The 25,662-nt window shown below is 46.5% G+C and overlaps 1 protein-coding gene across 4 annotated transcripts in view; it reads right to left on the bottom strand.

The window, feature by feature from the left end:
- Window positions 1-25,662, bottom strand: part of CERKL (CERK like autophagy regulator) — a 1,041,140-nt gene that overhangs the window by 313,428 nt on the left and 702,050 nt on the right. For all 4 annotated transcript variants that reach the window (XM_069616081.1, XM_069616083.1, XM_069616080.1 and 1 more), the window contains one exon: window positions 12,184-12,361. In XM_069616081.1, the coding sequence (XP_069472182.1) occupies window positions 12,184-12,361 (178 nt within the window). The remainder of the gene's footprint in view (window positions 1-12,183; window positions 12,362-25,662) is intronic.

Raw genomic sequence — 25,662 nt, 5'->3', positions numbered from 1 at the left:
TACCAGTATTCCAAATACCCTGGGAGACTAGAACCTTCAGATACCTGGGGATTGATATCGATCACACAGTGGAGGCTGAATATAAACACAATACAGAGAAGGCAGTGGGAATGGTTGAGAATAGCATGAGATTCTGGGCTAAGCTCCCTCTGGCCATGGTAGGGAGGGTGACGCTGCTGAAGACGGTAGTATTGCCGAGGTTGTTACATTTATTGGGGAATATTCCATACATGATACCCAAGCAATTCTTTGTTAAACTTCAGAGCATTTGTAGACGGTTCATATGGCATGGTACCAGGAACATAATAGGCCTGTGCAAACTTCAGAATATGTATGACAAAGGGGGTATAAAATTGCCTAACTTTGAGGTTTACTATCTTGACAGCCAATTGCAATATGTGGCTAAGTGGTTGACGGAAGACTCAACATCGGAGTCCAGATTGTTGAGATCTGAATGTGCTCCGTTCTTTTTGAAAGAATGGATATGGCTGCCAAAACCAGAGCTGAGAGGGTGCACGAGGATGCTTAAACTGGGTTGAAAGCAAACAACAGGCCAAGGGTAGAGGTCTAGTGACACGATCTCCAGAAATGGGCAGAAGCGGAAACAGCAGTATGGAATGAAGTGGCCAATAAGGGTGGGGAGGAGGAAGCGGAAACTCTGATGGCCTGGAGACAACTAGTGGTCACACTCTCAAGGTCCATCCAGGCCTGCCTAAGTGATAATGATTCCTCTGAGAATACAGTGGGGGAGGCACCCCTAGAGGAAACAACGGCAGAGGGCGAAGCAGAGTATGCTCGAGTTAAGTGGGAGGGTATGGGGAGGCAGGGGACGTTGTACGATACTGTATATGATGCCTGAAGTTATATGTTACGCACGGTTGGTTTTTTGTTGAGTGGTTGTTGGAAAAACTAATAAAAATTGTTTTTAAGAAAAAAAAAACTATTACTCCTTCCCTTCCCCAAAAAATAAACCCTTACTTTTAAGAACTATTAAGAAATAATTTGAAGAACAAACAATCTCATGGGCAACTCAACAATATTGTGTATGCCAGGTTTACCGACTTCCCCAGCTGACTTGTCCCATCTAAAAGTACGCAATCAGATTCCTCTTGATGCCCACACCAAGCACAACCCCACACAAACACACATACTCCAGATGATGGTCCTTGTCAGACACAAGTGTTTGTGGGCAAAGTCTTTGCAGAAATCAAGGATGGGAGCAGTGTCCCCAAACATGAATTACCACACTGGTCCAGTCATGCTGAAATCATCAAAGAAGAAGGGAAACAAGGATCACTTCATCAGAGATGTACACCGTCATGTCCTGTCATCCCTCCCTTTTGAAAATCTATCTCCAGCAACAAGCATCCTGTAGAGGAGCAGCTGCATGCCTCTGCAGGAAACCCCACCCGCTTCCTCCCATATGTTGGAGAAATGAGACTGTGCAGTGTCGTGTTTAACACCTGCCGTTGCGCCAATACCACAGCGTGTGTTCGAAAGAAAAATACCGGTTGAGACAACCCTACCGAATGTATCCCCGAAGTGATGATAACCTAAGTGAGGAACTCCCTGAAGGAATATGAGAGAGCAAAGAGAGCAAGAAAAGAGATACCATTGTGACCAATTTATATGTTTTTTCGATGAATTTATTACCTAGCAAGGAAATAATGAGATCTAGACATATGGGAACGGATGACAAAGAGGAGGGGCGCCGAGGGTGCAAAGCAAATGACCAAGTAGAATCACTAAAACATCTGGTTATAAATTGTACAGGTTTTAATGAGTGGAGAAATATATGTTTGGGTAATTTTAGATGGGAATATCGATTGATGGGTGGAGAAGAATGGTGGCAACTATTATGTGGCGGCTCTAATTTTAGGATGACATTTGCCCTAATACGATTTTTTAGCTTTCTTTCAATTAAGGACGGGAGAAGAAAGGGAAAGGGGAAGGGGAAAAATGAATGAATGAGAGATGATTATTGAATTTTAAGATATGTTGATGAATTGAATTGTGAAATTAAGGATATTCTAAATTTTAGCAGTTTTTTGTGGTTTTAATGATGTGTTTTGTTGCTTTCTTCTACTCTTTTTCTTCTTCTTCTTTGGCTTCTATTTCTTCTTTTGTGGGGCTCTATTGTAATGGATGAATTGATGTGATGATGAAGGATGAAATGGAAATTGTTAAACGTTTGTAATAAACTAAATAATAAAAAATAAAAAAAAATAATTACATTTTAAGTTCACTTGTTTCAAGGTTAACTTTGTCTGATAATTATTACTTAAATGAGGTGGCTGTATGGTATAATGATTCCCTCTTCGAAGCCTCAGTCCTCCTGATTACCTTTGGTTTTGAAGGGGAACACCTTCTGGAGTTGCGTTCCTCTGAATCCTTCTCATTCATCCTGCACCACCGGCGCCTTCTCTCTTTTGGTGGCCGCTTCCTTGTGGTATTCTCTTCTCCATGTGGTTTCTTGTCTCTTCATGTTGTCACCGAAGTTCTGTGGATCCGTGGTCCACCACCTCTGTGGTCTCGTCACCACCTATTCAAGGGCTCCTGCCCGGCTGGCTTCTCATGCTTTGAGCTTGCCGTAGCTCTGGCATCCCGTCTGTCAATCTTGAGCGTGTTCGAAATGCGCAGGTTTCTTGATTTCTGCTTCCTGCAGGTGTTATGCTGCTCGGGGCCTTCCCAAGCCGACATCCGAGTTCCTCTCTCTCCTCTCTCTGGCTCATCGAGGTCACGTTAATCAACATACACGTCCCAGTGGATTAGTTACTCCCATTTAAAAGGGACATATTCTTTTTCAGTAAGATATTAGCATCCCTGCAGAATTTCTTATTCCAAGTCTTAAGTTGAAAAAGGTTTCTTATAGTTGAGAGCATCCCATGTAGGCCATAGTGTGTATAGCTTTAGGGAGTTCCTCACGGGAAAGGGAGTCCATGTCCCCTAAGGGGGAGTCTCTCTCTGTGAGGTCCCACTTGCCTCTATCCCTAGGGAGGGTCTTACGGACAGCCTCACCTACCTAGCCTCAACAGGGAGTGGGGTTAGGAGCGGGGGAAGCTCTGTTTTGGGGAGAGTGGGACACATTCCCTCGATTCATCACACTTAGCAAACATGAACTATTATTCCTTCCCGTCCCCAAAAAATAAACCCTTACTTTTAAAGGACTGTTAAGAAATCATGTGAAGCACAAACAATCTCATGGGCAACTCAACAATATCGTGTACGCCAGGTTTACTGACTTCCCCAGCTGGCTTGTCCCCAATCAGATTCCTCTTGCAGATTCCTCAAGGGAAACAAGAATCACTTCATCAGAGATGCACACTGTCAAGTGCCGTCATCCCTCCCCTTCTAACTATCCCATATGTTGGAGAAATGAGACTGTGCAGTGTCGTGTTTGACAGCTGCCATTGTGCCAATACTGCAATGCGTGTTCAAAAGAAAAATACCCGTTGAGACAACCCTACCAAATGTACCCTCGAAGTGATGATTACCTGAGGGAGGAACTCCCTGAAGGAATAAGAGAGCAAAGAGAGCAAAAAAAGAGATTAGTGACATCACAAAGAGTGTGTATGACATCTCAAGATACTGATTGAAGAAGATGTATAGATCCTAAAGAGACTAAGGAAGAAGTAGAAAAATGAAGTAAACTTTTAAATACGAAAAAGAAAATTACGCGTGCAAGAAAGTGCTGAAAATCAAGGGTTCATTAATTGTACAGATGCTGAAACGCAAGGTAGACTAAGTCATAGTAGAAGCTGGCTATACATAGTGTATAGAACGCAGGCAAAGCCACCATTATATAGGAGCTGGACATCGGTATCATGAATTTAGTACGCTAGGACCAATGAAGCAGGAAGGAAAAACTGTTGCAGCAAGAATAAGCAGAATCATGAAGCTGCATGGTGAGGCTGTCTGGCCTGGATTCAAGACAGAAGCAGCCATGGTCGGCTATTCTGGAAAGGAACAAACGTGCAGAGGATGAAGCTTCCTGTGTTAAGGTGCAAGGGAAGAACACCAAGAGTGCCAAGTTCAATTCATTTAGAGCATTTAAAACCTGCAAAATGGACCAAATCATGGTCTCCTGTCACGTGGGCCAAGGATGAAAATAGAGTTTGAACTTGGAGTCCCAGACACGATAGCGAGTGCTCTCACTCCTGTGCATTTTCAGAGGCAAGGACATTTTGCAAGGCCAAGTACAAAGACAATCTTTATGGCAGAAGACAAGGGTGATGAGAGATGCTGGGCTAACTGGGTGGGGAGGTAGTGTCATGCCCCATCTCCTTGCACCTGGATCTGTGCTTACCTGCTGCCAGTTGAACCAAATGTTCCAGACATGGCACAAGCGTGCCAACCAATTATATCAGTCCATATATTGAAGGGATTTATAGTTTTAAGACCAATGTGAAACTGTGTATCTAATGTTTCTGTAGATGACATGTTTTAGAGGTAGGCATATGTTGTCCATCTGATAGTGGACAGCCAATTACAGTACCAGTTCCTATACAAGATATACTTAGATGTTCCCCTTAGCCAATCCTGACCCTTGATAGGTTTTTCATTATTGCCACATTGTAGGAGGTCACCTCTGATGTATCTTTGATATAAAAGCTATTGTTTATGAAAAGATTGCTGAGAGAACCTGAGCATACGTGCGTTGATGTTCGTTGCAAACTCCCGGTTTTCGATAATTGTTAATAAAACAGTACTTTGACATCTTACTGAGTTGGTTCGGTTATTTGGACTCAGAGTTATTCTGTTTGATCCCATCGATTGCATGCACATTCCTAAAGGGTCCTAATCTCCATCCTGCCACTAAGTGCTCTTCTTAGAACCATAGTAGGGTCATTCAGTAGGCCTGAGCTTATGGAGTTCTATTCCTTCCTTCTCTGTGATAATGGAATTTGTACCAGCATCCAATTGACATTGAAATGGGGAAAAGGAACAACAACATGCAGCAGACCTCTCTGTTAAGGAGCTCTTTTGTTATGGCAGGTAGGTCTCTGCTCTGGTTAAGGTTTCATGTGACAAGTCCTTATAAATATGCACCTCAGAACTTAAGAAAACCGGAGATGTCCTCCTAACCTTTTGAAGAATGCACTCCTTGTTCTGGTAGGATGCCAGTTTGACTAGTATGTCTAATGGAATAGAGGTGTCATTCCATATAGAGCACTCTACTCTGGCCATGTGGACAGATTTCTTCTGGTTTAGCTGAACCTGGAGCCACCTGAAATAGGGATATGATGCAGGCCACAATAACAGTCCCTTTCACAACTGCCGCCAGGTTTTTCAACTGAAAGTTGTCAAGTCTAGAGTGATTTTCAGGGTCTTCACATTTGAGGGTCAGTTTCAGAAGTCACAGTTCCAAATGCGCACACAAAAGGAAGTGAAGAAGACTGTACATAACATTGTCAGTCTTCATCTGTGCTAACCCTATCACTAATTTGATGTATTTCTTTGCGCAGGTCTGTGACCATGTTCATGGGCAGCTCCTGCACCCCTTCCACAAAGGGTGAATATAAGGCCTTGTTTGAATGTTTGCTTTTTGATATGGCACTGCGTTACCAGCACCTCTTCAGGATGTTGTGGTTTGGTGTCCCCTGGCATTTCTTAATTAAAGTGAGTGCATGTCATCAGGTTTAGAGTAATGTGGCATGGCCAATCGCTTTCTACTGCACGACTGCATATGTGGATAAAGGAGCTTGACAAGGCTAGCAAGACACTGCAAAGTCCCCTTCTGGCAGCGCTTCGCTTGCCATCCGGCACTGGATGCACTCAGAAAGGGTACAGCTGAAGGCCGGGCCACAAGAATGCACATTTTCCAAATGATGACAAAAAGTGAGTACTGTTGCATCACCCTCCCAAGCATCCACATGCATCCCACAGTGTACTCATGGTGATGTGGCATCCCGTCCCCCCAAAACTGCAGAATGCTCAGGCTGTTAGGGGGACCTACAGAGGCTCCTCCAGTAACGGTTCCTGTCCCACCCGTTCTAGGTAAGGCACCAGTTAGGGGCCTGACACAATAGATTGCTATTGCTTTTGCCTCTCAAAAAAAGCATCCCAAGTCCCTCATCCTCATAGGGTCCTAATTGGCTCAGGATTATCAGGGAACTAATTCTAGAGTGCTGGAGTTGGGTCAGGAAATCAGATTGGTGCCTGCTATAGGTCGGGGAGGATGCCATTGCTGGATGGGGCTACACAGGTGCTCCAAGAATGCGATCAAGGAAGAACCAGGATGTATGCATAGGGCATCACTAATAGAGATTCTGGCTGGAAATGTAACATCTGCCCTGGTGGTCTGGAGCCTTATAGTTTGGTTTCCTCCCTTTCTGTGTAGGGGATTGGTAAAGCTTGAGGGACAGGCCATCAGCTGGAGAGGAGTAAGCACCACAGGTGGGCAGGCCAGATGACCTTCCCCTTTCATATTACTGCAATGATGCTGCAGCTTGACAAAAGCCAGATAAAATACCTAGATTGCATCTTCGGACCATCTTCCATGCCAGCCGAAGGGACATCTGGACCTTGTCGGCATGAAGATCCTATTACCGATGGGATCCAGTCTCATGAATGCCATCAGCACATTTGGAGGTGCAATTTAACAGAGGCATCTCATCTCTTGGCCCGGTAGCTCCAAGACCTGAGGTCTTCTTTGGTCGGCAGCTGGACGCACCCCAGACCGTCTTACTTGAGGCAGTAAATTGCTAGGGTTGGTAGCGATAAGATGGTGGGAAAGGTCCACAATAGATATTTTACTTTATCTGAACCGCAAAGAGGGGTATTTCTGGAATTTCTGAGCAGATGTACAGTGGTTTCGATAAAACTTTGGTCCACTGCATGGTGGGTGCTGCCTGTAGGTGATTTCCTGTTCCTAGGTGATGCACAGGACATACAAGTGTTCACTTGCCCAAACCTCTGAACCCAGAGGTCCTTTAAGACGAGGTAACAGTATCTGAGATGGCTGGGGATGCAGATCTTACTCATACATCAATAATCAGACCGACTCAGGAAGTTTGGCAAAAATACGACTGTTTTAATTACACTTATTAAAACAGGGAGTAAAACGGGCATCAATGGACGCAGCACAGCATAGTCTCTCAAGAGTCTCTCTCAAAGCATTACATGAAAAAAAGACAACTTTATACCAAATATTGGTCATAAGTGATGTCATACTACGTGGCAAAATAAGAAAACCTACTAGGGGATGTGATAGGCTTAAAGGGAACATCTAAGCATACTTTCTATAAGCTCATGATTGGGTCTCTAAGGTCAGGTGGACAACTAAGCCCATCCCACCCCACTCTCCTCCCTGATGGCTACAAGATCCTCTCCGCACCCAAATCCACTCGGCCTTGAGGGGGTGGAGCCCTGATCTTTCCCGAGTGGATTCCTGCCACTATCATTCCCACTCAGATCTACTCCTCTTTCAAATGCCTTGTCTGCAGGCTCTCAATCTCCCCGTCACTCTCTTACTGTTGCTACTCTCTACCAGCATCGTGGTCAAGTCACCTCTTTTCTCTCTGAGTGGGCCGACTTCTCCTCCGTCCTCCTGGCCTCAACAACTCAACTCCTCCTCCTTGGTGACCTCAACATCCACCTCGACTCTCCCCATCCCTCATCTCTGCTCTTTCACGACTTCTGCAATCCCCTCTCCCTCTCCCTCTCTATCCTCCCCTCTGGCCTGACACACTCTGCAGGACACACACTTGATGTCTTTATCTCCTCAGGCCTCCCTCTCTCGATCCCTCTGACCACTCCTCTCTCCTGGAGTGACCATTGCCTTCTCTCCTGTCATCTCATCTCTCACTCTCTTCCTCCATAGCCAAGCCCACCCCAACACTGCCACCTACCTTCTCGGACATCCAACCTATGAAGCGTGTATCAGTTGAGGCTTTCGCTGCCACCTTCTCCCCCACCCCCCATCCTCTTCTGGCTGACTTACACCCAGACACAGCCCTGTCCCTTCACTGCTCTTCTATCTCTGATACTCTTGATGCTCTTGCCCCTGTCATGAGGATCCGCTTGAAGTCCAAAGCCAAGTGCAATTCCTGGTATAACTCCGACCTAGCTACACTTAAACGTAAGTGTAGGGCAGCTGTGAGGAAATGGAGGGTTTCTTGCTCAGCCTCTGACAAACTGGCCCTCCCCTCTGAAGCACTCCCTTGTGCATCCTCTTCTCAAGAAACCCACAGCTGATCCTTCCTGTCCTGCTAACTATCGCCCAATTTCCATTACTCCCTTTCTGGGCAAACTCCTGGAAAGCTGGCCATCTCTCAGCTTAACCTTGATTCCGATTCTGTTGGCTGTCTCCATTAACATCAGTCTGGTTTCAGAGCTGCCAGAAGCAAGGAAACTGCTCTCCTGAACATCTGTGAAGATCTGCTCTCCAACCTTAACTCCAACATTCCCTCTGTCCTCATCCTACTTGATCTCTCTTCTGCCTTCGACACAGTCAACCATACCATCCTGCTCAACCGTCTCTGTGACAACCTGGGTATCACTGATCAGCCTCTTGCCTGGCTGACCTCTTTTCTATCTGATCAACCCTCCCAGGTCCAACTTGGGTCCTTCCTATCATCTATCTTCCTCTCTACCTGTGGTGTTCTGCAGGGGTCTAACCTCTCGCCGTGGCTTTTCAACCAATACCTGGCAACTCTCACCCACGCATTGCCATTTTCTGCTCAAATTTCCAGTGCTACGCTCACAACACAACTCATTTTCAGGCTGCCCTCTGCCACCTCCTCTCCCTCTCTCATCTTTGATTGCCTAACTGCCATTCAAGATTGGTGTGCCGTCAATGATCTTTGTCTGAAAGCCAGCAAGACAGAGATCCTCCTCATCGGCACACCTTCACCATCCTTTCCCCTCACTCTATGGTCGGCCTCCCTCGGCCCTCCTCCTACTCCCACCTGCCAGGCTAAGAACCTCGGGGTCATCTTTGACTCCACACTTTCTTTCTCTGTCCACATCTCTGAAGTCTCTAAAAAGTCAATCATCCGACTGCACCTCCTCAGAGGTACTCTGCCTTTCCTCTCCTTCCCCCAGAAGCTCACTGTCTCCCAAGCTCTGGTTCTCTCTCGGTTGGACTATTGTAACAGCTTCTTTCTATATCTACCTGCCGCTACTCTCTGCCCTCTGCAACTAATCCAGAACAGGACTGCAAGACTTGTCCTTGGCCTCAAGCCCTGGGATCGTATCTCTCCAGCTCTGAAATCTCTCCATTGGCTCCCAGTGGATGCAAGCATTAAATTAAAAACCCTCTGCATTGTCCACAAGGCTTTCTGGGGCCTGGGTTAAAAATAACTTCAGCTATCCCTCGAGCTCTTCGCTCCTCTACCTCCAACTCCCTCAAAGTCTGTCGTTTTTCAAAGAAACGAGCTGGGGTAGATCGCTGTCTTCGGCTGGGGCCTCCCTCTGGAATAGCCTTTCTGCTGCTCTAAAACTTGAGGAGAACCATCTCCGGTTCCGGAAACACCTCAAGACCTTCCTCTTTGCTTCTGCCTTCGTTCCCCCTCACCCCTGCTGATCCGCTCTCTTGGCACTGTGCACCTGGCCACCCTCTGTCCCCTGTGCCCAGGTATCTGCTCACCGTGCCACCCTCCTGCACTGCCTCCTGGCCACCCCTTTCACTGGGGACTGTATCTGTACCCATACAGTCCCCAGCCCCCTTTTTCTTCTTTTTCTGCACTTATCAGAGTTACCCAGTCTGCTGCCGTAAACACAGCACTTGCCACTTGCTGGCTGCACTACCACTGTTTATTGCCTCCATTATCTATTTATTTTTATTTGTTGTTATTTATCTGTCTCTCCTCTGCTCCGCACTCTCCCCCTTCCATGCACTTTTTCCCCTTTCCCTTTCCCATGCACTTGCATGTTCTCAATGTCACTGGGCCTAGTAAGATCGCTGTTGTGTTCTCCCCTGTTCCCCTCCCTTGCCTTGTCGCGCTCTGAAACACTTGTTTATGAGCGCGATACAAATGAAATATATCATATCAAGTGCAAGTCATCTTCTGTGTCAGACTAATACATGATGTTCTATTGGACTCTCAAACTATAGGGGTGCTTGCTATGTGACCCTCTACAATTGGTTAGCACACTCGTACCCTTCTGGAATATTCCCCTCACTAGCAGCATGCAAGCTGGTAACCCAGGTGCTAGGGGGTTGGGCTGGTCATGCCTCCCTACTCAATTAGCCCAACATCCATCATCAATCCTGCTGTCTGCCAATCAATTAGTCTTTGAACTGTGCCTTGCGAAGGCTCACTTTGCCTGAGAATAAAAGGAAATTAAGGCATCTTTTGGTCTCAGTGTAGCTCACCCCAAAGTCTATTTTCATCTGACCATGTGACTCGAGACCATGTTTTGAGCTCCTTTGTTGTATTTAATACTATTAAATGAAGAAAACCTGGCACTTCTAGTGTTTTTCCATTACACCTCAAACAGGAGCTCGGCTTGTTTCTCACGTTCATTGTATCTTCTCGAGTAGATAACAGGCTCTTGGCGGCCCGACTCTGGACACAGGGCCAGGCAAGCCTTCTTGAATCTTACTTCGCAGTCAACAGTTTTATTCTGCTGTGCCACACTTCCAGCCCTTTCATTCACAGGGTCCAAGGTTGCTAAAATGCATTGTGGAACATCCAGATTCTATACCCACATATATATATATATATATATATATATATTGGCGGTACTGCCTGCAGTCTATTCACTACGCATAGCCAGCCTTATGATTACTTTGTCTACTTGCGTTACTGCATCTCTACATTTGTGAAATGTCTTTGCATTTTCTTCACCGCACGTGCAATCTTCATTTTGCTCCTAAAATGTTGCTTGATTCTCTACTTCGCCATCAGATTCTATAAGGTCTATATACCTTCTTCATTGGCATCTCTTCTGGGTTCGTCATTTCTGCTTCATGTGAAGTCACCAGTCTTCTGTTTCATTCATCTTCACACTTCTTCCAGAACTTCCGTCAGAAGACCGTCATTTCTTCGTAGAAACATATAGGGTTTTCCCCATGGATATCTTGTTTCGCTTGTTTCGCAGACTCTTTGCAGTATAGGTACCATTATTGGCTTTGCGCATGTCGCATTTTCTGGCTGCCAACATATAGGCAGAAAGGTGGCGAGACTTCCGGTAGCGGTACTTGGCTCCTCTTCTACACCTCCATCCACTCGCTCACTCTCTCACTCACTCACCCAATCAATCTACTCGCTTTCACACCTGTCTGTTCACTCGTTTACCCACCCTTACAGGCATTTGCTGAACCACATATATAGAAATGTCCTTGCTGACATAATACAGTCAATTACCTGTCCACACATGCAGTTGCTTGCTTGACTCCCAGGCACTATTTTACTCACAACATCTGGCTCATCAATCCATTCATTCATTGACACACCCAGCCACTTGCTTATCTTACCCACTCATGTCCTTGCATATCACACATATTAAACACAGTGGATCATCTATTCTCACTGGTGACTCGCTCATCACTGCTAAGAGGCTAAGCAATCCCTCTATCTGTTCCCTCGCTCACTCATCCGTATATACCTTACTGGATCACTCATCCATGCACTCACTAACTTGGATATCCAACCATATGCTCATTGGCCCACCCATCTATCTGTCTATCCATACAAATTCTCACCCTTCCCATCATCCTTTCACTGACTCACCAACCGATCCATCCATACACTTGCGTGTCAATCCCTTCATTCATCCCTCACTCGCTCATCCATCTACTCACTCACCTACTTACATATCTACGGATACTAATCAACTAGCTTGCCAATACATCTATTCATGCATCTATTCACATAAGTATGTCCTTCCTTCCTTTTATAACAAAATAGTCAGATCTACAGGCTTCACCAATGTGAGTTTACTGAACATTTCTAATTTACTGTTTTTTTATTTATGATTTACAATAATGTTTAGGTTAAGCTAACAAGTGCCATTTAGGCAGGGAGCAATCTCTTCCTTTTAGTGTGCAGCATATTTGTTTCCATGCAAACTTTCAATTACTTTAGGAAAAAAACACTCAAATTTACGATAATCTAGATTTTCTTGGAAGAACAGAACCAACAAATTTTGAAATACAACATAACTTTAAGAAATGATGAAGAATTGTTTGTACACAAGCTGCAGCATGTGTACATGTGGGACACCTCATTAGCTTACTTTAGCTTTGCTAGAGCTCGAACCACAGCAAAATCCTTTCTCTGGCCTGGAGGCATCCAGCGATTCTTTTCTGCCAGGGCTAGAGCCCTACCACCAAAGCCAAACATAGATGAGAATCCAAAGCGAAGAAGTTGGCTGTTACTGCTAAACGTGCAGACATCTACAGGCTGGAAGGTTCCTGAAACATGAATGTAGACCATATACATAAAACAGGTCAAGAATGATACAAACAGATTATCAGGGGCATTTAAAGTGACTACAAACACCAGTCTGGCAAAGAAAAGTCAGCTGAGGCAAACATAGTTGGCCAGCATGGAAGCACTCCTGCACACACCTCACACTATGAAGTATGAATGCAGTAATATTCAATTGTAATTTAAGTCTCGTAATGTTGATATTCGCATGACTAAAGTGATGCTATGATTACAGTCTGTTTCAATGACAGTTATGTGTTCTGGATCTAACTGCCTCGAGTTAGTTCACCGGTATGAGTAGGCCTGAAAAAAATCTTTTGTTGGGGGTGGGGTGGGGGGGTCAATGCAATCGGGGCCAGATTTCTTCCCGAAATAGGGGGTTGGTTGTACAGAAGTTTGAGTTTGGCACTGACAATTTACCCAGAAACCAAGTAGAGGTCCTAATACCCAAGGATATTCTACAGATATTAGCTGTTTTTTCAACCTTTTCAAATATTGTTTAAAAATAGGGGATACCACGAACAGAAAGGTCTTTGTGAATGGAGGTAAGTCAAAGAACAGCACTACAAGGCATCCAATAAAAGCCATGTCTTACAAGCGGGGAGGAGCAAACATCCCATTCACAATGCCTGGAAGAAAAGGACCTGTACAAAAACCAAGTAAAATCCTCCTGCACCCTACAATTTCCCTTAAACAGAGTGGATAATTGACTCAGTGAGCAGCCCCAAACATCATCTCTTCTTGTAACATGCTGAGCTACTCAATGAAGAAATATTGTTAATATAAAAGAGAATTCAGGACTTTAGTGACACACAAACTCAGACAAAAAGTATTCAACACATGGAGACATGGGTTTCTGACAAGAGCCATGTCATAACTGAGGTCACATGCTATGGGACTGCAAGAGAAGAAAATCCCCAGACATCACCCCTAACCAGGTGACCAACATTTTTTTGGTATAATGCATCTTGCAAGTTTGTGTAAATGAATCCCAAACCTTCCTCTTAATTCCTCGCTTGGTAGTGGTGAATGTTGGAGTAAACCAAAGAGGCCATAATAATGAAAATCATTTCACTGTTCACCGTCTCGATCTTCTCCGCTGCAGGAAATAACTGAACCACAGGAATTTAACTTTTCCTGAACTCATCATAAGGAGACACTTATTAGGCATACCAATGTTGGGGGGGGGGGGAGAACACTGTGAAGTATTGAACTATAGAGAGGCTTAGATAGTTTTAAAATAGTACAAGTAGAAACATAATAAAGAATGAAATACAGGCAAGCCTAGCCAAAGGGCATTTTAAATGGCCATGTAACGTATGGGCAGAATCAAACACATGTGACACAATAATATTCACGTTATGTTTTATTTTTGTCGAGATGGATAATCTCAAACACTTAAAGGACCTAGAGATTTCACTAACTGAAGGGGTTGTTCCTTTCTCAGTGCTATCTAAGCAAAGGTGTCAAGATAGGTTATATTAAAGTGTATCAGGGATCTCCTATCTAATCGTTATACTGGTCTCTCTGTATCTCTGATAGGAATACGGACTCTGGCATATGGACCCAACTACCCTTCTTGACTCCCAAAGCACAGTCTCAAGTATATGGCACGCAGCTCACTACCTGAAATCCATTCAGGGCTATAGTGCCTGACACACTTCATTCCGGTGGCAAACGTCTGGGGCCTTATGCCCTTTTCTGGCTCCCAAACACAGTCTCTAGGATACAGCATCTATCAGGCTTCTTTCGGGATATTGTAACCAGCTCACTTCTTTAGGTATATAGGGGTGATTACGAGAATCCCAGTAATACAGCAGTAATTCTGCCCCAATGGTATCGCCGAGCTGACCTGCAGAATTAATATTGTATTCTGAATCATTGGTGCGCACACTCCCACCCCTACCCCCCGGCGGAAACGGTGATACCGGCTGCCAGTATTACCGGTGGCAATGGCCATCGGCCGGTAATACTGGCAAAATCATGCCAATAATACTGTTTCCATCACAATACCGGCAGTGGAAATGGCGTCATCGATGGAACAGGAAGCTCGGCGGTGGCGATCTTAAAAAACTCAATCCACCCCAAATCACCCATTTCCTTCTGGCAACTAGTCCCCATAGTTGTGGCAACATTATGGTACAAGACAGAAGAACAAATCAATTAACCCATGTAATGTTCTTTTGACTGGATGCTCCTCCCACATATTCCTCATCTTTGATATACTCCGACATCCTACTTGCAGCTGGGAAACTTTTCTCAGCAGTGTGCTGTGTCGTCGTCGACCTGATGTCCCTTGAGAGCCTCCGTCCTCCTCGAGTAGGACGTTGACGCTGGTATATATGGCACACACACCAACCATTGCCTCAGTTTGTGTTTTTCCTCTCACCAGCACAGCAGTCTCGAAGATAAGAATACTTGAGCGTTAACGGAGAAGAAGGTGTAAACCACGGAAACTCCTTCTTGCCAGAGGGGAAGGATGGGAGGGCGATGAGGAATACTATGGGAGGAACATCCAGTCGAAAGAACAGAACCAGGGGTAAGTAATTTGTTCTTTGAATGGATTGTGTCCTCCCGCGTATTCCTCATCTTTGATATTCTCCCATAGTAGTGTGTTGCAGGAGGTGGGAAAGAAGAGTTTGATTTTTATTTAATTTTGGTTTATGCTGTGGAACACAGCCTTTCCAAATCTGGATTCCCGTCCTGAAAGGGAATTTAAACAATAATATTTTGCAAATGTATGTACAGAAGACCAGGTAGCAGCATTGCAGATGTCTTGTAGTGGTACACCTCTCTGGAGGGCTGACGAAGTGGCTACACCTCTGGTCGAGTGTGCCATTAGACCTTGGGGAACCTCTTTCCCGGCCAGGTTGTAACATTCGGATATACACAGTATGATCCACCAAGACAGAGTTTGTTTAGCAACCACTTGTCCCATTCTGTGACCCGAATAGCTAACAAATAGTTGGTTGACCACGCTTATCTTAGAAACCCTGTTGATATAAACGCTCAAGGCTCTTTTAGGGTCAAGTCTGTGTAATCTCTCCTCCTCTTCAGATGGATGAGGAGAAGGGTAGGATGCCAGTAAGACAATATTTTGTGCCAAATGAAAATCTGACACTCTTTTTGGCAGACAAGAGGGACAAACCCTCAAAACTATCTTGTCTTTATGGAAGACCGTGAATGGTGGTTTTGAACACAAGGCCTGAAGCTCGCTCACTCTGCAGGCAGAAGTAATGGCCGTTAAGAATACAGTTTTCAAAGGCAACATCCTAAGTGGACAAGAATGTAATGGCTCAAATGGAGAACCCATCGGGAAGCTTAAAACTAGGTTGAGATCCCAGACCGGAACAATAAAAGGAACCGGTGGGAAGATGTTGGTCAACCCTTTCAGAAATGGAATGACTATAAGAACCTTGAGTTAGGAACCTTGTTCCGGAGAGCGCTGGAAAATGGAACAGTGCAGCCAGATAGCCCATGGCTGTAGCAACCTGTAGCCCCTGATGGGTTACATATATTAGAAAAGACAAAACCGATGGTGTGTCACAAGTAAATAAATAGTTTTCCTTCATCTCTACACCTGCTGCAAAATGTGTTCGAATGGCAGCGGTAAAGAGATTTAATTGCTGGCCTTCTGGCCGAAAGCAACACCTCCATGACATCTTCCATAAGGTCCCACTCTTTGTACCTCAGCCTTTCAGAAACCATGCGTGGAGATTGAGGGTCCTGATCTCTGCATGAAGAATACAACCCCCCTCTTTGCGAGAGAAGGTCCTCTCTTTGTGGAGGATGAATTTGAGGGCAGATGGACATTTCCAGATGTTCAGGGTACCACGTCCTCCTGGCCCAGTTCGGGGGCAATCAGGATCATGGATTTCTGACATTTTCCTAGACTCCTGAGAACATGAGGAATGACGGGGACCGGAGGAAATACATACAGAAGTGGAACTTTCCATTCCACTACAAACGCCTCCCCTAGAGCTCCTCTCTGAGTAAATTCCCTGGAGCAGAACAGTTTGCACTTCCGGTTGACACTGATCACAAACAGATCCACTTGTGGGGTCCCCCAAAGGGTGAAGATCTCTTGAAGCACTTACTGAGCTAACTCCCACTAGTCCACCGCCGTGTTTTCTTCGGCCAGATGAACTGCCGACAGAGAGATTCCTTCTTACAGTGCTTTGCCTCTCTGCACAGAGGCACTGACTCCATACTCCCTCTCTTGTTGAGGTAATGCATGGCCACTGTGTTGTTCATCATTATCAGGACACTCTTTCCAGAGGGCAGGAAGGCCATCAGAGTTAGTGTGATTGCCCTCAGCTCCGAAAGGTTGATCTGCAGTTTGGACTCCGACGGAGACCAGTGTCCGCTGATTGTTAGAACTTTGGTGTGACCTCCCCAAGCTGATAGGGAGGCGTCTGTAACCACTGTACTCTATGGCCATGGTTGGCAAAAGGGTTCCCCCTTCAACACATTCTCCTTGACGGACCACAGGAGATCCTGGGTGACCCTGTTTGGGATCTGTACCAAATCCGTCATCCTGCCGGAGAATTGTGACCACTGAGTCCTGAGGGCCCACTGAAGAGACCTAATTCTCGGACGAGCCACGAGACCGAGCAACTTCAGAAAATCGAAGGCTGGAAGATTTGAGGCACTTCGAAAATGTGTTTACTATCTGCGCTATGTGGATAGCCCTCACCTCAGGTGGCAAAGCTTTTCCAGAGGAAGAGTCCAGGACTTCTCCAATGAATTGCAGCTTCTGGGAAGGTGTCATGTGGGACTTCTTGAAGTTGAAGCCCAGCTTGTGGAGAGAATAACAGGTGCTGTCCAGATGTTCCAGAGCCTGTTTGGGTGAACGGGCTCTGATCAGCCAATCGTCAGCTAGGGGTAGATGTGAATCCCCCCCTCCATATATTCGCTGCCACCACTGCCATCAGCTTGGTGAAAACCCTCAGGCGGAGGCCAGCCCGAATGGCAGTACTCAAAACTGATAGTGAGGACTGCCAAATGCAAATCTCAGGTATTCCCTGTGCTTGCGATGAATTGGCACATGAAAATAAGCATCCTGACGATCCAATGACACCATCCAATCCTGGAGCTGAAGGGCCTGGAGGATCTGCGAGAGAGTGAACATCTTGAACTTGTCCTTCCTGAGGAACTTGTTTAAGCATCTCAAGTCCAAAATGGGTCACAACCCTCTGTCCTTTTTCAGGATCAGAAAATAAGGAGAGTACCAACCTTAATTTCTTTCCGCTGCAGGTACCTGTTCGACTGCACCCTTCTCCAACAGTTTCTGAATTTCCTGAAGAAGGAGCGGATCTGGTACTTTCAAGGACTGGTCTCAAGGGGGACAGTCTGGTGGCCTCTTTAGAAAAGGGAGGCAGTAACCGTGGGTGACAGTTTGTAGTGCCCAGGCATCTGTTGTAATACTTTGTATTCTTTCAGATACTGGGATAACCTGCCTCCCACCACTGTCAAATGTTTCAAGCTTTCAAAGTGGTTTTGTGGCACCAGTTGGTGCAGAAGACAAGGCATCAGATACTGCTGCAGCTCCTCTCCCTGTACGTACTCGACCGCCTCGAGGTTGCCTTCTCTCTCCCCTCTTGTTCAATTGAACCCCATAGAACCAAGGACTGCCACAAGCGTTGGGACGACCTAAATGTGAGGGTCTGCATCCTCATAGCCAGACACAAGAGGGAAAGTGCTGACACAGGAGGAGGCACGGTGGAATCCCTCCGCCTCATGGCCTGGGAGCAGACAGCCAGCTCCATCCTCCACATTGAGGGCATAGAGAGCATAGGGAGCATGTAGGCCAGAGTAGGGACCCACAGCGATGGCAGTAAGCACATATGACACCATGTACATGTGAATGTAGTGTCCAAAAGCATGTATCCCCCAACAGAGATGCACAAAATGGGCACAGGAACGGGACAATACATGGCAGTCACAGCAAATGGCCAGTGAGCTCACACATGTTCCAGGGTAAGTGGGTAAATGTAGCAATGCAAATGCACTGTAGTTGAAACATGCATGCCAACACATGGACACATGAGAAGCACCCATGTGCACCAAGATAGTCCACGTCGGAAAGTGAAGCCCCACCGCAGCCAAAACAAGCTACCTTTGCAGCCCAACAGGCAATGTGCACATGCATGCACCATGCCCCTTCAGCAGGCACCATCACCACCTAGTAGTAGTAGCACACAATGAAATGATGCCAATCAAGCCAACCACATGAAATGTGCATCTCTGGGGGACACACAGTGTTGCATGAGTGCCCTTGAAACCCGCAAACATGTCTGCTAGATGACTAACAGCATGTCATTCTATTCTCAACAGCAACACAGTTCACAAAAGGTGACAACACCGGACCCAACACTGCAGGCACATCATCTGCCCCCACCCCTGCACAGGCCAAGCCCCTTGCAAGCGGGAGCAAACAGCAGAGCAGGGCTGCCGGGCCGCCACCACCACCACCGCCGCCTTCATCATGCTCTCCTCGCCATCGCGGGAAGTGCAGCCACTGGCCCATCATAGCAGGGCCCATGTGGTCACCACAGATGAGGATGAGGGGGATAAGGAAGAGCACGAAATGGGAGGTACATCACCACGCTTCAGCCCTGGCCCTCTACACATCCCACCACCTCTGCCCACTGTGTTGTCCATATGTGCGTGCCTGGATGCGATTGAAGAGCATGAATCTTCCATCAAGCCTCTGGAGGGCCAGCAGCTGCAGGAAATGCAGGCCATGCTTGAGTGAATGCATGGTTGCAGCCACAGGATGGTCTGGTCACTCAGCCATGCCCCTGCCACCATGACTGCAATGAGAAAAAGGGTGCAGAAGCACACAGAGGCTACCTCCGCCTCCACTGAGACCCTGCACCAATGTATGCAGCTTACCCTGCAGCCCTCCTACCCACAGAGGGCTCCCTGCCTGGTACCCCAAGTTGTTGCTCATAGCACCTTGTCACTGGCAAGGAGTCCGTGAAGAGCCCCATGGCCAAGAGGCACAGAAGGTGCCAGTTGGACACTGCCAGGGGGTTTTGAGTGTGGGTGTTTGGGGAGGATGAGTTTAGGGTGGGTTTTAGGGGAGGGTGAGTTTAGGGTGGGTTTTAGGGGAGGGTATGTTGAGTGTAGGTTTTCGGAGGGTGAGTTGAGTGTGGGTTTTCGGGGAGGGTGAGTTGAGGGTGGGTTTTTGGGGAGGGAGGATGCTGTTCTGGTGAAGGGTGTTACACGTTCTTACATAAAAATATTTTCACTTGAAGTAATGCTAGGACATTCCTTATCGCGTTCAAGCGTTTAATGTGAGAATTGACTAAGGTGCAAGGGACGTGCTATGAGATGGTGCACAAAACAAATTGTCTGAGTGCGTAAGGGCCAGGGGCCCCTCCCTGGCCCTTACTCACTCAGTGAGTGAATGCACAGCACTCGCAAGTACTGTGTCGACTTCCTCAGGTGGCCGCATGTCCACATCTGGGGGTAGGGGAATGTTCTGCCGTATGCGGATATGTCCAACATTGCACATGCAAGGACAATCTGTCCTACCTTATAGGGCCCATACATAAGGGCCCCTCCAGAGTGGTGTAAACAGCACAAGCGTGCCTTCAACATCCAAAAGTGCGCTTAACACACACCCGAGTCTGTACATGTGCACGGTTATATAAGACTACCTGTGGCATCTGGGGATTCCTCAGTGGAGTCATTAGCCACAGAAGCTGGGGGTATCCAGAGTCACCTGCAAAGGCAAAGGACATAGGTGTCAATCATAATGATCTGTGGATGTGTTACCTGCAACAACAGCATCTCGATACACAGTCTTCACATGCATGTCATATGTTTCGTTGCACAACACAATTTCACATTCCAATCCTTGCATGTGGAGTCAACTACTCAGGGGGTGTGTGTAGTCTGCCATGGTACGTGTCGCACACTGCTCATAGCCAACACTTTCTGCTTTCATGGTCTGTGATTGACCGGGCAGCATGCCATGGTTGAGTAGTCAGGGCCTGTGCATTGCTCCCATGCCCGATTCCTGATGGGAGTCTGGGTTACATGTGCAGGTTGTTTGTGTGGATTCCATTATGGATTCATATACATGGTGACCTGAGTACATGCCATGTCAACTGCCAGTGACATGTCCCTTAGTTGCACTTTAGCAGAATGTCATTCCATGTATGCCAGTGGTCTTCACACCTTTACATGACGGAAACCGCATGAGCTCGATTGGTGTTTGTGCGCCATGCACCTAGTCGTTCGCCATCCCCCTCAGGTTGCATAAAGGGTGTCTGGGGTGGCCTGGCTATTCACAATTGCAGACAGACACTGCTGATCTGCTGGCTCCACTTAGGTTATGCAAACAGAGAAGCCGCTCATCTGAGCCTTGGTATTCAGAGGAGCTTAGAGCGGGCAAGTTATGTTGAAGACAGGCAGAAAGAAAGAGGCAGGCGAGCTATTCCGCCGAGGCCAAATCTGTCTTTCGCCACTCCCTCACGGCCTATCATAAGGCAGTTATAAATGCAAAAAAAATGTTTTAGTCTTAAGGTGGAGGGAGCTCTTAATCACCCTAAGGCCCTCTTTTAACTTGTCCAGTCCCTATCTACTCCTGCAACAGTACACCCACAGGTGCCTTTGTCGTAAGATCTTTGCGACTCACTGTCCTCCTTTTTTCCAACTAAAAAATCTCGACCAGTCGTGAAAATATCAATAATGGAGTAGCAGCTGCTCGCTGTTGTAGCCCCCCAATGAGGGTTCCTCTGCTAACGGGATATGTCTACATTTCCTATCTTTTCGGACCTTGATGGGGCCATTCAGCGTATGAAATCAGCTTCCACCGCAGACGCTATCCGTCTGGCTCGCCTTAAGGAAGCCTCAGGTAGTATAATCTCTCACATCACTGTAGCAGGTAATGCTTCTTTTACTGACAGGGTGATTCCTTCTGCACTCCAGCATGCCCTGGTTATTCCCTAGTTAAAATAAAACTCCCTTGATCCTGAGGTGCTGGCTAACTATCGACCAATCTCATTATTACCCTTCCTCATGAAGCTGTTGGAAAATCTGGTTCCCCTCTGCTCTCCACTTTTTTGGAATCCTCTCTCTATTTCGACTCCTTCCAATCTGGGTTTCGGTCGGGAAGAGGCACTGAATCTGTCCTTGATTCGGTACTAGATGATTTTGCCCATCTGGTGGATCGGGGGGTGTCGGAGCAGTTGTACTATTAGATCTGTCAGCTGCATTTGACACAATTGACCATCTTACCCTGATCTCCAGACTATCCGCCGCCCGCTTGTCCGGCAAAGTGCTTGATTGGCTCACGTCCTTTCTGGCCGATAGTTCTCAGTCCGTTTCTCTTCCCCCTTTTCGGGCCAGTCCTGTTTCACTGTGGTGTGGTGTTCTGCAGGGATCGGCCCGGTCACCTATTTTGTTTAACATTTATATTAGGCCTCTTCTGTCCCTCATCCTGTTTCATGGCTTCCGCTACTATTCCTCCGCCGATTATTACATGCAAATTCTGGTCCGCCTTGACTTAAACCAGTCTGACACAGCAATTCAGCTTAGGAAGTGTCTTGAGGACCTGGGGGCTTGGATGACAGCAAATTGGCTGAAATTAAATGGCAGTAAGACTGAGGTGCTGGTTGTTAGTACTTAGTACTCTCCTTCTCTTTTGGATAACAAACTGCTGGCCTGCACCTCTTGGCCCCCTGCCAAAACCGGTCCCATCGGCCAGGAACTTAGGGATCAAAATCTCTTCCTCCCTTGCCATGGATGAGCAGGTTGCGGTAGTCTGTAAGACTGGCCACTTCAAGCTCTGAGTTCTTAGGAAAGTCCTTCCCTTTATTCCCGCAAACTGTCAGGCGTCGGTGGTTGCCGTGCTTGTGATGAGTGGGCTAGACTATTGCAACTCGCTTTATCTAGCACAGCCACATTACCGGATTAATCAGCTCCAGCTACTGCAAAACGCTGCCGCCAGGGCCATTCTTCATCCCCCTTTTGGAGCCCATATGGCCCCGTTATTGAGACAGCTCCACTGGCTCACAGTGGAAAACCCAATTTTGTTTAAATCCATGTGTATTGTGCACCGTGCTTTATGGCATGGGGGCCAAGTACCTTCGAGACAAATGTCCACACCATACTCCTACTCGCTGTCTCCGCTCAGTCTGCTTCTCTTGTTGTGGTTCCTCGGTTCAGACTGTCTCGGACTAGCGAGCATGCCTTCTCGGTGGTTGCCGCCCAGGCATGGATTGCTCTTCCTCGCACCTGCGTGAGACTGCAGATCACCTATCCTTTCATCGATTACTGAAAACACTTCTGTTTTAGACCCTGGTAACAATTAACTCCTGATCATGCTTTCAACGCCATGGTGCCCTTGGGCGTACGTGCGCTTAATACATTTAATTAACATAACATAACATCAAAATACTCTCCTTGTGTAACATTGTATTTTGTGGTTTTACTTAGAATGGACAGAGATCTTGGTCATTGGTGATTTTGAAAATGTCCTCTTCGCTTTTTTCCCTGACTCTTGGGACACCCTCTGGACATACTTTGGACATCCCAGTTAAGCCAATAGATGTTGTGGGATGTGTGATGTTGCATTGTGGTACCTGTAGTCCAGTTGTGAAAACAGAATCAAAATATTGAGGCTGAGTATCCCAAAAGGAAATACACCCAACACGGGTTACAAAGGAACATACAAAGTACTTTATTTTATACTGAATCCAGTTAAAAAAACAGAGCAAAATCAGATAGCTATCGGCCCTCAGTACAACACAACGAACTCCAGCGTGGTTCAGTGTGTTCAGTGAGAGAGCCTGTACATTTGAATGCATCTGCTTTTTATACACTTTGTTAGCACGGTGTCCAGCCCCACTTCGGGTTAATATTCCACTTAATACATCACCGATCTAGGGTTTGTACCAAGTCTCGAACAACCTCATATAACTGGTTTGCCTTTAATACATGCATCAACAAGCCTATACAGCAACTGTGTGATCTGGGATTTCCCATGTTAGTCTTTTTTAAACATTAATACAATGTAGTTAAACAAGTGTTCTATGTTCAGTATTTGAATACAAGCAACGAGTTGGTGGTAGATCTCTCTCTTCGGCAGGGGCCTCCCTCTGGAACAGCCTTCCTGCCTCCCTGAAACTTGAGGAGAACCATCTCCGGTTCCGGAAGCACCCCAAAACCTTCCTCTTTGCTTCCGCTTTCACTCCCCCTCTCCCCTGCTGATTCTCCTGACAGTTACTGCACTAGATACCTGGCCTCCCTTCTGATCTTGGGCCCAGGCACGCCAGTTGCCCACCTGCACTGCCTCCCTGGCAACCCCTGCACTTGGGGACTGTTTTTCTGTATCCTTACAGCCCCCCTACCAGCACTTATGTTCTGCACTTACCATACACTGCCACCTGCGGGCCGTTTTTATTTATCTTATTTATTGTACTATCCCTTGTACTGCACTTCCCCCTTCTGCCTTCCCCCTCGCACTTTTCCCCTTCCCCTTCCCATGCACTTGCGCAATCTGAATGTCACCTGGCCTAGTAGGATCGTTGTCTGTCTTCCCTTTGTTCCCCCTCCCTTGCCGCGTCACTCCTTGAAACACTTGTGTATAGGCGCGTTATAAATGCCATGTCACATCATAGTATACTTGTGTATTAGTTTCTTTACACAAGTAATCCTTTACACACAAGTCAACGAAGGACAAGGTCTCAGTTCACGACCTCAATAAGTGGCCTGCAGGCAAGTTACATATTAGCTATGTACAGAGGTCATGACGGCCATGTTGTATTCTGGAATGACATCGTCCACCATTTTAACTCACAAGGTGACTTTTGCAAAGTGAATCCTAAAATGGCGGCTTACATTGATTTTAAGGTCAGGACCTTGCAACACGGATTCTTTCGCAAGCGACTTTCGAGCAGCTTGGCGTAGGCCAATATACATATATTTATTGCAATAGGAGGCACAATATAATTTCTTTTTTGACACAGTGTGTGTGAGACCTGTTGGGGTAACATGCCTTGGCCATTTACTGCTGCACCGTGAGTCATGTCCTACTCTTGTGGGTTGCCATTTATTATGTGCGGGTGGGTCCTGCATGCACAATGCCTTGTCAGGGCATGCACTCTCCATGTATGTAATCCCCCCCACATTGCATGTCACTTGTACTGCAAATTTAGTGTGATGGTAAATGTACTCGCCCCAATATCCAGGTCCGTTGGCCTCTCTGCCCCTCCATGTATGCCAGCAGCAGGCTGCTCTGCAGGACCATGGGATCATGGGTCCTGGGAAGCAGGTACAGCAGGTCGAGCAGCTTGGCGTAGTCCAATATACATATATTTATTGCAATAGGAGGCACGATATAATTTCTCTTTTGACAAACCCTCCTTTTGGCCTATGCCAAGTGCTAAAAATTACCTTGGATCTCTTTGCAAATAACTCCATGCATCATCATCCATGCACCCTGAATCACTGTCAGAAATATCTATTGCCATTAGGTCATTTGCTAAAATTTCTTTCAACACATATTCTTTGGAAGTTTTATCTGGGGCATACACTTTATGTCCTATCAAACCTATCTCTTTCTGCGCAACATCCCCCTAGCATCGAACACATACCAGGTAAACACTGAATACAGCAACAAAGAAACAACAAGATTCCCAAAATAATCAGCAAGCCCGAAAGTACCTTCCAACCCCAAGTTCGCAAGAAGTCCCAGAACCAAGCGCTAAGATCCCAATTTCCCTCGGGAAGATGCACTCCGGAACTAAGGATGTGCAGATTCTGTATTGCCTTGAAGAAAGTTGGGGAGGAATCTGGTGCGAAAACACAGCAAGCGGACCCCACTAATTTACACACTCCACCACGCTCAGCCAGAATGACATCTAATGCCATTCGGTTTTGAAGTGCTACTAGTCTTATCGCCTTCTGTTCTAAAGTCATTTTATAGAGTATGTCCGTGGTCCGGTTGATGGTTCTCTCCAGTACTCTCGCTAGCTTTCTAATGTCTCCTGAATTCGCTATCTGCCCCCAAAATGGCACCACTGATTTTGCTACATCTCCCAAGATTTGTGCTGGGGTGTCACCATTCTCGTCCCGCCGTAGACGAGCCTTTGAAACTTCTCTTGTACTAGCTATAAACACCCCAGGTAACAGGATCCCTAAATAACAGGTTCCCTGCCAATCCCTGGGCAACCATGGGAATGCTACATTACCGCAGACAAAGTAGACAGGTTTGCCTACATACAAAGATCTGTTTTCCCCAATCAAATTTGCAACGTTGGCACAACCT

Source organism: Ambystoma mexicanum, chromosome 9 (genome assembly GCF_040938575.1).
Source record: "Ambystoma mexicanum isolate Mex_15411 chromosome 9, UKY_AmexF1_1, whole genome shotgun sequence".
In the NCBI taxonomy this organism is placed as follows: domain Eukaryota; kingdom Metazoa; phylum Chordata; class Amphibia; order Caudata; family Ambystomatidae; genus Ambystoma; species Ambystoma mexicanum.
Note: the sequence above shows the minus strand (reverse complement) of the source record. Positions and strands in the feature narration are given on the sequence as shown.